General features: G+C 36.4%; 1 protein-coding gene across 5 annotated transcripts in view; it reads left to right on the top strand.

The window, feature by feature from the left end:
* KLHL5 (kelch like family member 5) overlaps positions 1-17833 on the top strand; it is a 59735-nt gene that overhangs the window by 30711 nt on the left and 11191 nt on the right. For all 5 annotated transcript variants that reach the window (XM_082051844.1, XM_082051845.1, XM_082051846.1 and 2 more), the window contains 4 exons: positions 3236-3372; positions 3873-4069; positions 12800-13012; positions 17058-17244. In XM_082051844.1, the coding sequence (XP_081907970.1) occupies positions 3236-3372; positions 3873-4069; positions 12800-13012; positions 17058-17244 (734 nt within the window). The remainder of the gene's footprint in view (positions 1-3235; positions 3373-3872; positions 4070-12799; positions 13013-17057; positions 17245-17833) is intronic.

Here is a 17833-nt window from a genome sequence, read left to right as displayed (position 1 = left end):
TTTGACATCCACAGTCAAACAATACAATGCCAACTGTATTAAGGCTTTTTCTTGAACATATAAATTTTTTTTAATGCTGTTTAGAGGCCTCTCTAATGTCAATATATACTGATTTCATAGGCATTTTAGTTGGGCCAATTATGAAAGAAATATTACTCATAGGGAAAAAAAGAGACTACAAACTCAGAATACAAACCCCATAGGTTTCTACAGTTTTGAAACTGAGGAAAGGCAGTATTTTGTAGCATCCCTAGTTACCAGTGAACTCTTGATATGGATGAATATGTTAATTTAATTATTAATAAATAACACAGATTCTCTTTATGTTAAATACTTACAGAGCCGTGATGGCCCTATTTAACAAGGAGATAGTGATTCTAAGTGTAAGTTTTATCATAATTGCACAGATTTTTCTTTTGAAAAATCACACTTGTCACTTAGCTCTTCTAGCGCTTTTTTAGCAAAAAAGGTCAAATATGAACGGGAAAAGTCTTCTGTGGATCTTTTCAGTTATATTAATGTATTAGCTACTTCACATTGTATAATCGGTGTGTAGGACTGCAGTTTAATTTCAGATAATGCCGAAAAAAGTCTGAAAGAAAAGCGATGAGATTAACAGATCAATGAAGAAGTGCGTGTCAAATGGCATTAGTAAAGTAGTAATTGATTGTTATTGAGTAATGGTAAAAATGTAGGAACAGAAAAGGTCAGTTGGCTGGAAGTCTGCCTTTGTTTTGTTTTATGCTGACTCGGTGTCACCTTGATGCATGGCCACTGTCTTTTAATTCCTTTCTTTCTTTGAAATAACTTTTTTTCTAAATTAGTTGAATTAAGAGAAAGTATGGATACTGTTCTAAGATTTTTTTTTTCATTGTGAACATACTCCTTGGCTAAAATTATTACAAAATTATTATCGATATAATTTATGCTGTGGCATTTTACTTGTATTAATCTACTCCTGGATTGCACATCCTGTTTTGGCACATGGAAGTCACCCTCTGGAAATCACTTAACACTGTGAAGTGTGCATACCTTCTCATGAACCCAAACACAAGTTTCTAAAAATAGTAAATGGATTGTATTTTAAATTTCTAGTAATTTCTTTTGGAGGACTTTGAGACTGAATATTACAGGGAGGAATTTGTTGATATCAAACAGCTGGTAAGAAGGTATTTGTCTGGAGCCTCAGGTTGTTATTCGGCACTTCCTCAATAGTCGTTGCTAAGATATGTACAGTCCAGCCGTTTTCTAATTAATAGTGCAACTAACTAAGCAATTTGCCCTATTGGAGGAAGAAAAAAAAAAAAAATAAAAAAGGAGGAAACTTCCCTCCCGCTCCCCCAGCTGTGTTAGTGTCAGATTTTAACTTCAGTTTTCCATCAAAGAGACCTTTCTTTTTCAAGCTCAAACTTCTACACATGTAGAAGTTCAAGCCAGTTTTGCCAGAGGTGAATATTCTGGTTTGAATTCTGACCTCCAGAGATACTTGGGTTGCTCAGAACTGTATCTGTCCATCTACATGCTTTCCCTTCCAATGAGAACCCCTGTTACATGCAATTCTGATCTTGTTATCTCATGCTAGCATCAAAAGCAGTTACAGAAACTGTCCCGTGATCATTACATGAATGCACTCTCTAATTTAGCTGAACTTCTACACATCTCTAGAAGGCAGTATTTTTATTCAACTGCAGGTGTCATTGAGGTTAAAATGCCTAGAAGTGATGCCTGGACACTACCTTGACAGAATGTTCTAATTTTTCTCAATAAGTCAGCCACAGAATAAACCTCATATTTCAAGAAGAACATGTTCTGTAAAAGAACAGAACTTCATTTCTCATTACAAAACTTCAATCATACAAGAAATCAAAATAAAATTAATGTTTTCCTCATACGCTCTTAAAACAACTCTGTTGTCTCAGCAAGTAGGAAAAAAGTGTTACCCTACTGTAGGCCTGACCAAATGGTCAATGGTCAGAAAATCAGCAAGGAAAAGGTAGTTGAAATTAGTCAACAGTTTATTACTTTGCAGTGAATTAACTAAGAGGCAGTTCTTTGTAGCTCATGACTTTGTGTATGTATGTGCAAATCCTCCCCATTAATATATGTTTAGACTTACTCCTAAGCACTGGTGCTCACCTTTTAAATTAATTTTACTGTTTTGTGTTCCTGACCTCTGTCATCTTAACAAGTCAATATAACGATTCAGCACAGAATAAGCTGACATTTCGTGAAGTATTAGATTCATTGAATGTATGCAGATGGACTGTGTAGTGTGTTTGCAGTAGGGTTGATTCTTGGACTTGCTGTTTGTGTAGCTCAGCACATGTGCGAGTGTATTTGTATATGAATTCCTGTGAGCAAGGCAGCAGTGAACTGCAGCAGTGCAAAAACTGATCCAAACCACAAGGCTGTTCCTGGAGGTCTCTTAGCAAATAGACCCGCAGACCTCATGAATAGTTATGGTAGGTTTCATACAACAGAACTATGGGTTGAAAATTCTTGCTCCACATGATTTCCTTTCTCTTTTGCTCTAGTCCTGTGAACACATACTGAGACATCAACATTTTTGCACATTTTGTGGAGTGGCATTGTTAAATATACTCTGTGCTTTGCTGTCAATAATCTAATGAAATGTCTGTTGTGCAGTAACCTGTTAACTTAGTATCTTGAAATACTCAGAATTGTTAACAAAGAGCTAAATACACACCCATAAAAGAGGTAACTCTGTACCATCTCCATGTTTACTGTGCCTAGTTCTGCAATCAGTATTAGTAAATGAATGCATATGTGTGCACCAAGAGTAAAAGCATTTTAAAGCACTTTGAAAAAGCCTAGTAGGTCATTCTTTCATGTTTAAAAAACTAACGGACATAATATAAATAGCAGTCAATTTGATTTTTTTTTTTTTTAATTTCCATAATGTGTATTTATATTCCATTTCCAATTAATGTAGGTTTCGTGGGTTGTTTTTGTGTTGGCTGTTGAAAGTCATCGAGCTTTGAAAGAGTAATTCATTTACTTCAGCAGCAAATGTAGATTCAGTAACAGTACTTCATTATTCATAGTGGGGAACTAGAGCATGGAGCAGTTTGTCAATTTTTAAATGTTTTTCTCAGTACAGTGTTTCTTCAAAGGGCAAAGTAATGAATCATAAATTAACAAACACCAGGTTGACTAAGTTTTTTTTCTTTTCCACTCTCTTTCTCTCTCCTTTTCTCCTGCATGATGTACTCAGGTTGGTTCTCTCCTCTGTTTCGGACTACTTTGCGGCAATGTTCACCAATGACGTAAGGGAAGCAAGACAGGAAGAAATTAAGATGGAAGGTGTAGAGCCAAATGCATTGTGGGCTCTGGTTCAATATGCATATACAGGTAATTAGAATGAAAATGGGAGTTTCGTGTAATGTATTGTCCTCCTGTGACCATTATACATTCCATTTCTAGATTTGAAATGCTCTTTAGAAATTATCATTCACATTATTTAATTCCTTATAAGTAAATAAAAATAAATAATAAGTGTCATTACCTGAGGCAACCTGGTAGGATATAGTTTCTCTGATAATACTATATTCTGTTAGTTAATAAATCATATTAATATTTTAAATATAAATACTATATTCTGTTAGTTAATAAATCATATTAATATTTTAAATATATAATGACTGGAAAAAAAAGGAACCTTAACTAGGATTCACTTTTGTTACATCATTATAGGTATTAATTTTGGAAAGCTGGTTAGCTGTTGCTGAGGGTGATGTTGGCTAAGCCTCATATTCTGTCATATAATCTGTAAATAATGCTATTGCCTCTGAGTTTTAAGGAATTTACCAAATAAGAGCCAAATTATGTGATCTACTTTTTAATGTTACTAGGTCGCCTTGAATTAAAAGAAGATAACATTGAGTGCCTGTTGTCTACAGCTTGCCTTCTGCAGCTCTCTCAGGTTGTAGAAGCATGCTGTAAATTCCTAATGAAGCAGCTTCACCCGTCCAATTGCCTTGGAATCCGATCTTTTGCCGATGCACAGGGTTGCACTGACTTGCACAAGGTGGCTCACAATTACACTATGGTACGTTGTTATTTTAAGTCTCATCTGCTTTATTTGGTAAAGAAAATACAGAATGTTTGCCTGAATAAAATACTAATGTTTTTCCCCCAGAAAGCCTTGATTATTTTCCAAGCAAGAATGCACATATGTTCCCATGATGAGAAATGACAAAATAACTATAAAGTTGCTGGTTTAGAGTCTGAAGGAAATGGGCAGCATTAGTGGTTCCCTTTAACAGTAATGGGATTGTGCAATATGCATTGAATGAAGTCATTCAAAAGCTTGTTCCTATTTCTGTCAGTCAAAACCAACAAACATAACAGTCAGCAAGCTGCCATCATCTAGTCCAAAATAACACGTTACTAATTGAAACTATAGAATTCTTACTTTGTAAGGAGCTGGAGCAGTCAGGTTCTAAGTTAGACCTGGGATATGAATATGGGCATTCAGCAATATAGATTCTGCATTATCCTTAGTTTCTTAGTACTGGGATATCAGGGTGGCATCAGACAATTTGATCTGAAGCTAGGCAATATGTGCCTAAATACAAATTAACCAATTTTGTTTTCAGAGTTAATTTTAGAAAGACTGACCTGCCAACTTAGTTAAACTTCATTTTCTTAGTAGTCATCCTTTTATTTTAATGTAAAACATTCTCTTCCTTCTCACAAGCCTATTTTAGTAATGTTATCAGCAGAATAAGGAGGAACTATTTCTCAGGCAAGTCAGTTAATCTGTTCTTTGGAATTTTGTGAGGGATTTTTCTCTCTTCTTGATGAAATTTCACCTGTGTAAGCTCTTGGGACCTGAATGAGGGCATCTAGATACTGCGTAAGAGATGTGGGAATGAAGATAGTACTTAATTTGCTTGTGTGGCATTGCATTGCTGTTACACTGTTGGTGTAGTTCCAAGAGATGTAATTTCTGTATTGTAATTACTGTTGGAAATCCATGGCTTTTCCTCTTGCCAACATAGTTTTTTCTGGTTTAAAACCTTCTCAATTTTTTTTTTTTTTTTAGTTCTTTCTTCCTGTCTTAAAACAATTTAGTATGTATAACAGTTTAAAATAGCTTCTTTTTAAAAAATATGATACAATGTACTTCCTCAGTGAGTGGATCTCTCTGATCTATTTAAAATCATATACACAGTGAAATTTACCAAACCAGGTCAATAAATAGTGGCCAGATTGGAACTTACATGTTTCTATTCTTTATCTTCATTTTGGTCAGACAAAAATAATGAGACTGTAATTAGGTAGACAGTCAGATGAAACAGTAAAGACAAATGTGGCTTATGCGTTTTTGGAAAATTAGAATTAATGTGGAGCGAGACAGCGATGCAAAAAGTATGTAAAAAGAGAAGCTTCCTCCTCTGACCTATTTGTTCTTTTTTTTAGAATAAGCGTATATGTTGGTGTATGCTATTATCATGTCCCTCATAAGTGACCTGCCAAGATGAGAATGGTAGTAAGTGTTAGACTAATGCATCTTTAAAGATGAATGTTAGGGATTTATAGTCTCAGTATTTTGACTGGCAGTTCATGATTTGTGACAGAAAAGGGCTGTGATCTTTCTAAAAGTCATTCTTTTACAGCACCTCTCTTACTTTTGTTCAGACCACAGGAGAACAGTTGTATGTCTTTTGGCCATTGTTTTACTTCAGTGGCAAAAATGTTGCTTTTAAGGCTTTAACGTGGATGAAATTTAAATTAGGTGGATTTTTAAAAGCCATTTTCAAAACTAATTAGTTGTGCTAGATGGATTCTTCCCAAGGCCACTTTTAATGTTGTTTAGTTCCGACAGAGACATGAAATTGAATTTTAGTAATAATGAGTAATAGAGAAGCAGCTTCTTTAGTTTGAAATGAATGTTGCTATGGAAACTGCATGGAAATGTATAGTCCAATTGAATCTTCAATTAAAATAAATCCCTAAGTAATTTCATTTGTTTAAAAGCTGTTTGAAAAAAGAACATGTTCAACAGTAGTAAGTGCTACCCACTTGATGCTCTTTCCATTAACAAGTATTAGAGCATAAGGGTTAAGTGCACCTGTAGTACCTGGAAATTCTGTTTGTTAAAACAATTATTTTTATGCTGAGTATAATATATACTTCTGGCTTTTCCATGTATTTTTTAACTAGAAAGTAATGAATAACATAAAATACTTAGATTTAAATGTATATCTTTTCTATGACTTTTTCTTTGACAGGAAAAAAATCAGTATGCCATGTAACTGTTTTTTTGTCATTAAAAAAACCTGCAGTTTTAAAGGTTTTTATGACACATGCTATAATTTGATAAGCATCTTACTTGCTTCATTAAAATAATTATTTACATGAAGACTAGAAATTCAGACGAAATGGGCGTTTGGTCAAACCAAAGGACCAATCAGTGAGTTATCCCAGTAGGCCTACCTCTGTTAACAGACCTGCTTTGTCTGAATAATGTTTGTTAGTGTCATTGGAAAGCATTAGCATGATTTTATGGCATCATTTTTATTGCATAATATAGTGTGATTTCAAAAAAATAATAAGAATCTGAATGCTGCACTTCTTTATAATAGAGATGTGAATGTACATTATGCTAAAAGAACTTAAATGTTGCATTACTTTATTGCTTACTGTGATGACGGTTGATAAGCTGTTTGTTTGGAGGAGAATAATTTTTAAGGTTATCCAGCTTTTTGACACTGCAAATTAAAACTTGAAAAATCTTCAGGGTGCATTAAGTGAAACATGAAATAAACTGAAGTGATCAGTTGTGGATTTAATGCTGTATAAAGAACAACTCTCATTTTTATGCATCAGGGATTTAAAATACAGTTGACATAATCATGAAATGTATCTGGATAAGGGTATCTTTTGTACAAAAGTTAGCCTGTTTTGCTGTAGTTTATATTTAGTATTTGGATCATAAAACTATAAATTTAGTGTCAAGGTTTAAGGCAAGGTGGCAATAAACCGTGGCAGACGCTCCCTGTTATGCCCTTTACCTCTCGCCACCCCTTTCCTTTAGATCAGAAAGATAAGGGGAAAGGAAGAGAGACTTAGACTTCAAGTTGGAGAGTTTTAAAGGGTTTTACTAATGCTACTAATAAATAGAGAATATATATAATATACAAAACCAATCTCGAATGCTTGATGTGGAGTTGGCGTCACTCCAGCTGCAGCAGAGCTGGGTGTGCGGAGCTGGCGGCTCCAGCAGGTGCAGCTCAGGCCCCCGGAAGTCATGGGCGGGACTTCACAGCAAACCGGAAACTGGTTGCAGGGATGCAGGGCCTGAGGCCTGTAGGTCACAGGCAGACAGACAGGGTCCTCTCTAGATGCCGGCCATGGTCAAAGAGAGAGTGACCCTCGTGATCACCCTCTTATATAGGGGGTATGACAATTATGGGATGGAATACTTCAATTGGTCAGTTCTAGTCACCTGTTCCCATCCACCCCTCCTAAAACACGACCCTCTCATAACTGAACGTGGGAAAACTTATCAGTCTTTCTTGGCTACCATAGTAATAAATCTAAACATGAGCTGCTTCAGCATTCCGTTGGTCTCTTATCAGCACTGAGTACAGCATCCTAGGAAAAATATGCAGGCTAAAACTCAGAAAAGTACAGCCACCTAGAAGAACTTAGCTGAAAGAAAAATCACTAAAAGAGAACCAGTCTTGTTTTTTCAAAACCAGGGCATTTAGGCATTTTATTAGGCTGGCTGGTAGTATATCTGTTCAATTTGTAAAGTCTTTCTGCACAAAGTGCATTCTGTAGATTTTTCTTGCTGTCTTCACAAAGTCAAAAGAAACACCCCTTTTGTCATCTTGTTTGTTTGAAATAGTTGATAGTGTACCCTGGATTAAAACCGACAGATCCTCTTTCACAAAGAAGGTATACCAAAGGCAAGTTGAGGAAAAGCTAACCTGTGTTATTTCCAGAACATTAAATATCTGTGTTGACTAGTGATGTGTTCTTAGATATCAGTAGATTATTCAGTAGCCAGGTTTTAACTTCTTAATTACCAAAAAAAAGCTGACATTCTAAACATTACACCTGATAGTGCCTGAGTCAGCCCCTGGGTAGATAGCTTTGTAATCTTTGTTGCTCAGCTTTCCACGCTTAAAGCGGAGAGAAAGGTCATGTTGTTTTTCATCACAAGTCTTCAGAAGTGCGTGAGCAGTGATCAAAAGTTACAAAACTCAGCTAAAGTTAATTGTGGAGTTTCCATGATTTCTGAGCACAGCCAGTGGCTGTGTATAAGAAGAAAAACTTGGAGATGATGGAGTAACAGATGGAGGTCAAGCATGGAAGCTAAAATTTTGCAAATAGGTGTGGGATGCTTTGACTTGCTATTCTTGTAAGGCAGAAGTTGGGTAACAAAAAAATCATTGCAACATGGAGTTTATGGTGTGAGAGGAGGAAGTCAAGAGGTATAGTTTGTCTTTTTTCTCGCAACAGCCAGGACAGCTTGTTCTTTTGGTAGGTGGCAGCATGAAAAGGAGAGAAATTTCAGGTTTTTTTTTTTTTGTCCACGAAGGGCCAGACCCAAAGACTGTGTTAGTGCCTAAAACAAGGAATTTTTTTTATTCTTGCACCTGAAATTCAGTCCAAGATACCCTGCTCAGTAATCATCTGACTTAGAAATATCTTGGGTTTTCACAGGTGAAAAGATGGGAATGAGTATTTCCATCTTTCAAGTTCCTTAAATTCTGCCTAGCACAATAGATCCATCTTGCCTTGGCAAGACTCAGTAGGTTGCTGCACTCTGCCCAGCTTGTTTTGGAATCCAGAAACTATGCAGAGGAGTCAAGCTACAGTAGTTGTACCCTAAACAAACCCTGGGCACACCAAAAACATTAGGTTGGTTTATCACTTAACACAGCAGTCAAAGTTGACTAAAAATAAAGTAGCTGCTATCTGACATCTATCTGACTATTAATAGTTTACCAGGAGGTCAGATAGCTTAGTTCTTAGTGAATTCACCTCAGCTGACCAGTAGACAAAATTACATTCCTGGTTTGTTCCCATTCAGAACCTGCGAGTCAAGCACCTCTTGCTTTTTGGCTGCCTGGGTTCAGAGTTTAAGCAGAGCCCTGTAGTTAGAGCTGCCTCTTGGGCCCCCTCAGCCTGCAGGTCTTTGCTGCTCTCCCAGGGTCTAATCCCACTGACACAGCATGGAGGGAGCTCAACCATCTCACCGCATCCTGCTGCGGAGATCAAAGACCCCTTAGAAATAATTATCATGACCTTATGTGCTCTTTATATTTTTGTGCTCTGTACCAAAGCAGACCTGCGTTTACTGGAGGGTGAATGTAAGGTTATGATGTGAATGAGCAAAACACAGGGACTGGGTGTCCCTGCTTCAGCTGGTACATAAACCTCAGGCTACTCATTTGATAAAGTTTACAAGCTCTTTAAGGAGCTAATTTTGGGGGTGGGAAGCTATTTATTTTTTCAGAACCAGAAAGCAAGGGACTGAAACTGCAGATCATTTGTTCTCTGAAATACCCTGTTCTTTCACAGAGAGTTCCTATAAGAAGAAGGAAAGAAAAGGCTAATGAGGAGGTTAAGAATGCTAGGAGATACACTGGCTCCTTTTTGTCTTCAGAATCTCTGTAGAGGAAGAGGAATTGTCAGATTCAGATCATAAAAAACCCAGATGTAGGCCAAAGAGTGGCTGTATTCCCAGTGGAATGCTTTGATACTATGCTCAAAAGGACTCTCTGCTTTAAAAATAGAGCGGGAGCAAAAGGAAGTTGAACTTGTTCCCATGAGAAAGCAATTGTCTGCAAGCAACAAGAAGGAAAATCAGGCTTTTTACGCACAGCAGCTGTTGATGTGATTAAATCCAGTTGGAAAAAAGCTTTCCAAAGAAGATCACTGGCTGACTTATGCAAGATCAGCTTCTCATTGCCTTCGAGACAGAGGAAACTTTCCATGCAAGTGCTTTCTCCTTCTTCTTCCTGTGATCTGGATAGACAATATGGAAAGGTTAAGATAGTAAGTGTTGGCTTTTTGCTTTGTCAGTGCTCACCGCCTGTTTATTCAGCAAAATGAAAAGCACAGCTCCAGCTTGCAAACTCCCTAGGACAGAGAATCGACCCACAAACAGCAGTGGAAAAAAATGAACTCGGCGGAATGTGAATTTCTGTGAACTGCATGTTTAAACTCTAGAAATAATTGTTTTCCAGCTTCAATTTTAAGCATTCAGTATCATAGTAAACAAATAAAAGTGCATGTGTAGTGCTACTAAATACTGGTACAGTCCCTTCACTGTTTTCAATTCCTGTATTTGCTCATTTTCTTAAATTTTGTAACACATGGTTAAAAGAATTAAAGAAAAAAATACATTTTAATCTCCTTCCTATCTATTATGGTTTTCACGTGGAAGCACTGCTTTTGTGTAGCAAACGGGATCTCTCTAGTAGGAAAGCTTTTCAGATATTACATGTAACCTTTCCAGATTCTATCCAAGAATAGTTATTATGTGCACAGATAACACTTTCAATTATTTTCCTAATCTGAAAGTGACACCACTCAATCTGGAGTTGATCTTTCCCCTTAAACATCTTGTAGCCATCTTATGTCTGTGTGGCTTTCATGTAAGGTGGACTGGTATTTACTCCTTAGTAGTTTTTTCCTCTTTGTTCAGCATTCTTTAATCAGTTAATATTTTTGGAGTACTGAGGTGTAGCTTTGAAATTATTAGACTAAGCAATAAAAAGGAAGAAGTGTTACCTTTTTTGCTTTGTTATCATAATGTCCTTTGTACATGTAATGCAAAACTGTACTGTATGTTTTTGTTGCCATTTAATATGCTAAATTCGTACCTGTTGCACAGTGCAGGTCCTGTTTCTGCTCCCAAGTTTCTCCTTGTTTTTTTGACCTAAACATCTTGTTTTTCCCAACATGCATGTGCTTCTAATACAGAGTGTTTTCATTTGTGTGCAATTATTTCTTGTTTAAATCATTGAACAAGATACTAAGTAAGGCCAATTTTGATATTGGGCCCAGTTAGACATCTCTCTCTGTTAATCTAAAGCACTTTATCCTCCAGGTTGGATGCACTATGCAGAAAATTGAATCAGAAAGGGCTGCAGACACCCGGGAGGTTGTCACACCTCTTGACTGTCTTGGTTAAGATGTAGGTAGTGCAATATTACTTAGTTTGTAATATTTATGATATGATGAGCACTTGCAGGCAAACAGATGAAGACAGATATTTAGGTTTGCCAAACTAATTCTGGACACCTGCATTTTGTGGTAGTTACCTTAAGGCACTTTGGAGAGACCAACTCCCACAGAACTGCTCGTCCACCAAAAATCCGGGCCATTCAAAACCAGAATCTCAACCTGGGTGTCCCTGTGGCTCGTTCTTCGCTTCTTGACCCAAAGAAGCATCTGAACGCTTCTTAAACACTTGAGTCAATGAAGGGCTGAGGATCCAGCTACACAAATCTTACTGTAAGAGGGATGCTAAAGGAACGGATAATTAGATTAACAATTTTCGTCATTGCATATGTCTTTAGTTGAAGTTTTATTATGTTACTTTAAGTAGAAAACCATACCAGGTGTAAGGAATGTTCTTAGAAAAGATTATCCATTCATAAAATAATCCAGTGTCCCACTTCCCTCTTTTTCTAAAAAGACACTAGTATAAAAAATACTGAAATAAAATAATAAAATAATCATGAATTAATTTGCTAAATTGATTGTAATACTGTTCCAATGTAAGGAAATCACTGTCAGTTTGGAGTACGAGCTTAGCTGGATTTTGAGCTACCAAAATAATAACATGTTGTGATTCATAGGCTGCTTCTACTTTTTTTTGCTGCCTTGTAAAGGTGTATGGGGAAAGAGGATAGACAGCATCTCACCCTTTTCTGTTATATTCGGGTTTCTCACTCTAAGTTCATAGTGCCGATTGGGTCTCTGCATACTTTTCTGCTATTTCTGCCTAAATTCATGAGAATCCTTACAGAATATTCTGCAAGCCCTGGGATTATGAAGTAATAAGATACAATGTCAGAAGCATTACATATTGTGACTTTCCTATTTTGAAGTAAGGATTTGTTGCTGGAAATGATAGAATGAGAGTAAGAAAATGGAATCCTATCAAAGTAAATATTGTTAATAAAGCAAGGCATGTACAATAGTGTGGATTCTTTGTATGTTTTACTCCCAAGTCAATCAGATCAGCTGTATAAAATCTACAAAATAGTAAAATAAACTTAAAATAATCTCTTTAAAATGAACAATAAAATTGTTAGTGTTGTTTATTTGCTCTGAAAATGACATAGTTTAATCTAGCAGTAATGAGAACAGTTACAGATGTGCCCAGTAGCTGTAGCATGTTGTGGTCTTTACTCGACAAAGCATCGTACATTGTATTCTATGTTGTCAACAGGAACAAACTGCACCTTTTTTTTTTTAACTACAGAAAGTATTTCTTCAATTTGCAGTGTCAAGATAGTAACCGCCGCAACCCACTGCTTGTTCCTGTCTGTACACTTCTCGCTCAGTTGTTTCAGCACGTTTGTCTGTAGGACTGAATGATACAGTTGGGGAAATCATCAGGGGTCAAAATAACTCATTACATTTTTATTTTACTTTTTTTTTTCTCTCCCAGGTCAGTTCTCCTGTGGTATTTACTGGCACAACTGAGAGATGACGTGAAGGGGAAGATCTAGTAGGAGTTCCATAAAATTTCTTCAAAGTATTATGTCACCTCTGTTGAAAATATTTTTCTTTTCTTTTTCAGGAAAACTTTATGGAAGTAATTAGAAACCAGGAGTTTCTATTATTGCCAGCCACTGAAATTGCAAAGCTTTTAGCAAGCGATGACATGAATATTCCTAATGAAGAAACTATACTGAATGCACTGCTTACTTGGGTTCGACATGATTTGGAGCAGAGAAGGAAAGATCTCAGTAAACTCCTGGCTTACATTAGACTGCCTCTGCTCGCTCCACAAGTAAATTGCTTAGTTCTTCTCTAGTGTATACCATGGTTAGAGTGGGCATAATGTCTACAGCATCAATATATTGACAGTGACAAATCATAAGAGCTTCAGGATTCTTAGTGATTTGGATTCTTAGAGCTGCATATAAGGACTTGGCATGTTGTGTAGGCTTGATAGTCTGCATCTTTTTACAGACTGCAGCATATTCTGATGCTGAGATCAGCCAGGACACAGGAAGGGGTGGGCTGCTAGGAAAATGTCACTTCTGTTGCTTAAAAAATGCTTATCAGGGATATGTTTGGCACTAGAAGGTGTGTCCTTTTTAAATTTCTTCTTTAGGGAATGTGCACAGTTTATTTGGATCACTGCATTTCCTTCATATAATTATAGCTATCCCTGAGATTTAGGAAATACAATTTGAATAAATTCTTTGGAGTGACTTTTCTTCTGTTCACTGTTGATAAACCATCTTTGGGTACTTTTTGTTCTTCCCAATCAATACTTTTTCTCCTTCTTGGACATTAACACAAAATGTTGAAGAAGACTTGAGCTCAGTTTGTTTAAATAGTTGTAAATTAGTTTTTCTAGTCTTGTGGGAGTGACTGCTCTTGTTAGCATCATATGTATTATAGCATTGTATTTGTTATCTGATGACATGCATATAAACTAGGTTTGACTTCTTTAATTTCTTTTTCCTTCTCTTGCGCTAGCCTTCCTTGCCAGACATTCGTTGGGAATATTTAACAATTACTATACACTCAAGTGATTTTGTTTTCAGTTTGTTTAGTGAGAATTATCTCTATTAAATGAAGAAAACAGGGTTGTTATGGAACCTGAATAATAAGTAGAATTCATTAACACAGGAAAAACCTATTTCAGTTCATTCATAATGATACATCACATACTCAACATTCTGTGTTGTACCTCTAATCTGGTGTCCTCTTGCTGGATAGTAAGATTCACTAGCAAGCATTTTAGTATTCATATTTTCATACCGATTATTATATATGCAATGACAGGATTTTCTCAGTTGTGGCCTTGATATGGTAATTCACTTTTTTTAGAAACTTAATACAGGGTAAGCCAGTTGACTTGGAGGAAATAATGCTTTTGTTGAGCATTTAATTAATTAGTAAATAGGTACCCGCTGCTGGATTCCTTTACTTAATTGACTGTAATTGAAACATTTAGAAACTGGAAGTACAGAATCCATCCCAGAAATATCTACTGAAATCAAATTATGTCCACTCAGTAACTGATTAGGAAAATAGCAGAATGAAACACAAAAGCAATATCATATTTCACTTAGTATTTTTCTTTAATTTTCCACGTCTTCTCTAAATATATACTTGTATTTCTAATACAATATTTTTGTTGCCTTTTTACTTGTGATTTTCCTTAACAAAATAAAGTTTTAAAGGTGTGATTTTAATATAACAACAACTAGTGGATTGAGTAAATTATTTTGAAGTACCCAAAACAGTCTTAACATTTTCAGAGTCATGTTTTGCCTCATGATCACATGACATTAGACAATCTGACAGCAAACACAACATAATGAAAACGTTTCCAATTTTACGGTCGAAGGGTTAAAGTTATTTGAAAGAAATTAAATCAGAAAATTGAACAACTTGCTGAAATCAATAATGTTGCAAGCAGAATTGCAAAGAATATTAGATTAATACACTTTAAAAAACCCTTTGGGAAATACTGTGAAACTGGAGCACTGGAAGCAAAAAAATCATAATGGTCAGTTTAACTGGTTGTGTTTTTATGCGTTCCTCTGTACATAGCATTTTATCATCTCTTTGGCTAATGCAAGCAGTATCCTGAGTATTTTTAAGTCTCTTCGTTCTTACAAAAGGTAAAGATGAATATTTGTTGGCTTCTTAAGCTGTAAGGTGGCAAGTATTCCATCTGTGATAAATTAATGAAAAAGACGGTGAAGCAATTTCCGAGTTACAAGATTAGTTTGGCTTCCTTTAAGACAGAAATCCGTAGTATTTAAGTATCTGCATTACCTTTCTCTTCATCAGGTTTCTGATGAATATAATTTCATGCTAACACATCATTTGTAACTGCTCAGTCATAAATGCTTTTAGTAAAAGGAGCTATGTAAATAACAAAACTTGGAAAAAGTTGGCTTTCATTTAAGTAAGCCCATTTCAAGTTTTTTGAGTGAAGTCTACAGAAAACAGTAATACAGTAGGCTAAGTTTCAGGAACATGCAGGTTTTGGGGGTACCAAAACAATCTTAGATTGCATTTCTTTTTAACTGAGATGAAGTTGCTGTCAGAGACTGAGAGTCCATGCTGTGAGGAAACTATAGGTTGAGGGCTTGAGAAGCTAGAGAAAATGTAGATTGCATCTTGTTGCAAAACTCTTATATATGCACACATGGTGTTGCTTTAAATATGAAATGCTGCTTGTCTATCAGAAAAATACGTTGTAGGTCTCAGTTGGTCATGTTGAGTACAAGCCTTAGTTTTCATGCATGCAACTGTGACAATGGCTGATTTAGGACAGGAGGAATTAATTTTTTTTTTTTTTTTTTTTTTTTAACTGTGTGTAACTTTATAGCATTGCATGCTGGCAGTTAAAAGCTGGATCTTGGTTTACTGTTTTGTAATCACAAAGTGTCTCTGTAGAAATGATAAGTGGTGCTTTGCATCAGGAGAAAAAACAATGGGAAATACTGAAAGTAAAGAATGAAGATTAAGTTCCCTCTGCTAATCTGCATGAGAACATTTAATTTGCTATTTTAAGTACAATCAGAGCATACTGCAAAAGTCAGGCTCAGTTTTCTGAAAAGTAGCTGGTGAAGGGCTTTGAAAGATTTTACTATTATTATTATTATTATTATTATTATTATTATTATTATTATTATTATTATTATTACTAAATTCTCTATGTATGTTAATTATGTTTTCTATCATAGTTTCTGTTGATCTGCCTGATACAGACTTGTTCAGGCTTAGCAGTCGTGGTACTTACCTGTATCTCTTCTGGAACCACAGATGTATATTTGCCACTTTGCAGTATTAAGGCAGCGTTAAGCCAGGGATATGCACACCACATTATGCACAACTATTTCATAGCGAGTCCCTTCAGTACTCCTGATCACTAATTTCACAATAGTTTTGTACCTGTTACTGGTTGGGTGTCAATAGCTCAACCATGACATCTGTTTCTGGTTTGTGGACTTACATTTCTAATACTCACAAAGCGTTTGGCTTTTGTGATGGCAGTTCACAGGCATTTGCCTTTTACTTGTCGTTCTGACAACTCTCCAGGTCCCAGGGGGGCACTTCACTTGCTCTTCTCTGTTACTCAGGCTATGTCTTGCAGGTCAGAAAAATGCCAGTTGTCTAGACTTCTAATAATTACAGCTGGGACGCTCAGCCTACTAATATATTTTTTCCTGCAGTCTGACAAACATGGAATACAAAAGACTCCAGAATCTTTAAACATAATAACTTTTATTAATAGTCCTTATTTAACTTGGATTTTATTTAAGACAGATTCAAAATTTATTACTTGTCAAATTGCTTGCAGCCTTTATCTTAAAATTTTTAGCAAAGGCTTGTGTTAATTGACATACTGTGACCTGGGTCACTGTCAGAGTGAGGAGTAGAATATATATTAAAATATTCAGCCTGTGCCTGAAACAGCTTTTACGCACCTCTGGACTGGAAGGATTTGGGAGTCAGAGCATGAGATTAAACTGATTTACACAGGTAGAGCCTGATTCAGTTTTCTGTAGTGGCACTGGAACACTAGGAGAGTTTGGTTTCTTCCTCGGGACCGTTAAGTTTAAATCATCCATTAAGATCAGGTGGCTTTCCTTTGTTTTGTACATAACAGCTTAGCTTACAATGTGAATGTTTTGTTTGTTACAAGCTTATCTTTAGTCTTTTTTGTATGACCATTTTGAAAATACATAATTTAAAATCAGGTAGTGGAAGTCTTTAGATAAAATGTTTTCTTGTAATCTTGTTTTTATTCTTGATGTGGTTTATAGCAATACGGTTTGTTTCATTTTCTTCCTTTTTCACAGTTTCTGGCAGATATGGAAAATAATGCACTCTTTAGGGATGACATTGAATGTCAAAAACTCATCATGGAAGCAATGAAGTACCATCTGTTGCCAGAAAGACGACCTATGTTGCAAAGTCCTCGCACCAAACCTAGAAAATCTACAGTAGGTGTGTTGTTTGCAGTTGGAGGAATGGATGCCACAAAAGGTATTCGCTTATATAATGATTACTTGATGAGCTGTTCTGATTCTTTTCAAAATAAATTATAGATCTTTTTACAACATGTTAATTCTAGAATTCAAAGATTCTGCAGTATAGAACATGAAACATCTTAAATTACACTGTTTGTTAGGTTAAAAAAACCTAAGTAGCTGTATGGGATTTGCACAGCAAGGTTTTGGTAGGAAGGGCTATGGAGTGGCTTCTGTGGGAAGCTGCCAGAAGCTTCCCCCATGTCCAATAGAATCAATGCCAGCTGGCTCCGAGGTGGACCCAGCGCTGGGCAGGGCTGAGCCCATCAGTGACAGTGGTAGCGCGGTTCCCACATTTAAGAAGAAGGGAGGGAACTGTGCAACAGCAATTGCGATGGAAGGAAGGGACGAGAATGTGAGAGATCTATCTCTGCAGACCCCAGCATGGGTGAAGGAGGAGGGCAGGAGGAGCTCCAGGCACTGGAGCAGAGATTCCCCTGCAGCCCGTGGTGCAGACCATGGTGAGGCCAGCAGCCCATGGAGGTCCACAGTGGAGCTGAGATCCACCTGCAGCCCAGGGAGGACCCCACACTGGAGCAGGTGGA

The sequence above is a fragment of the Streptopelia decaocto genome (assembly GCF_964273445.1).
Source record: "Streptopelia decaocto genome assembly, chromosome: 4".
NCBI classification, from domain to species: Eukaryota; Metazoa; Chordata; class Aves; order Columbiformes; family Columbidae; genus Streptopelia; species Streptopelia decaocto.
This window is presented reverse-complemented; position numbering and strand designations above follow the sequence as displayed.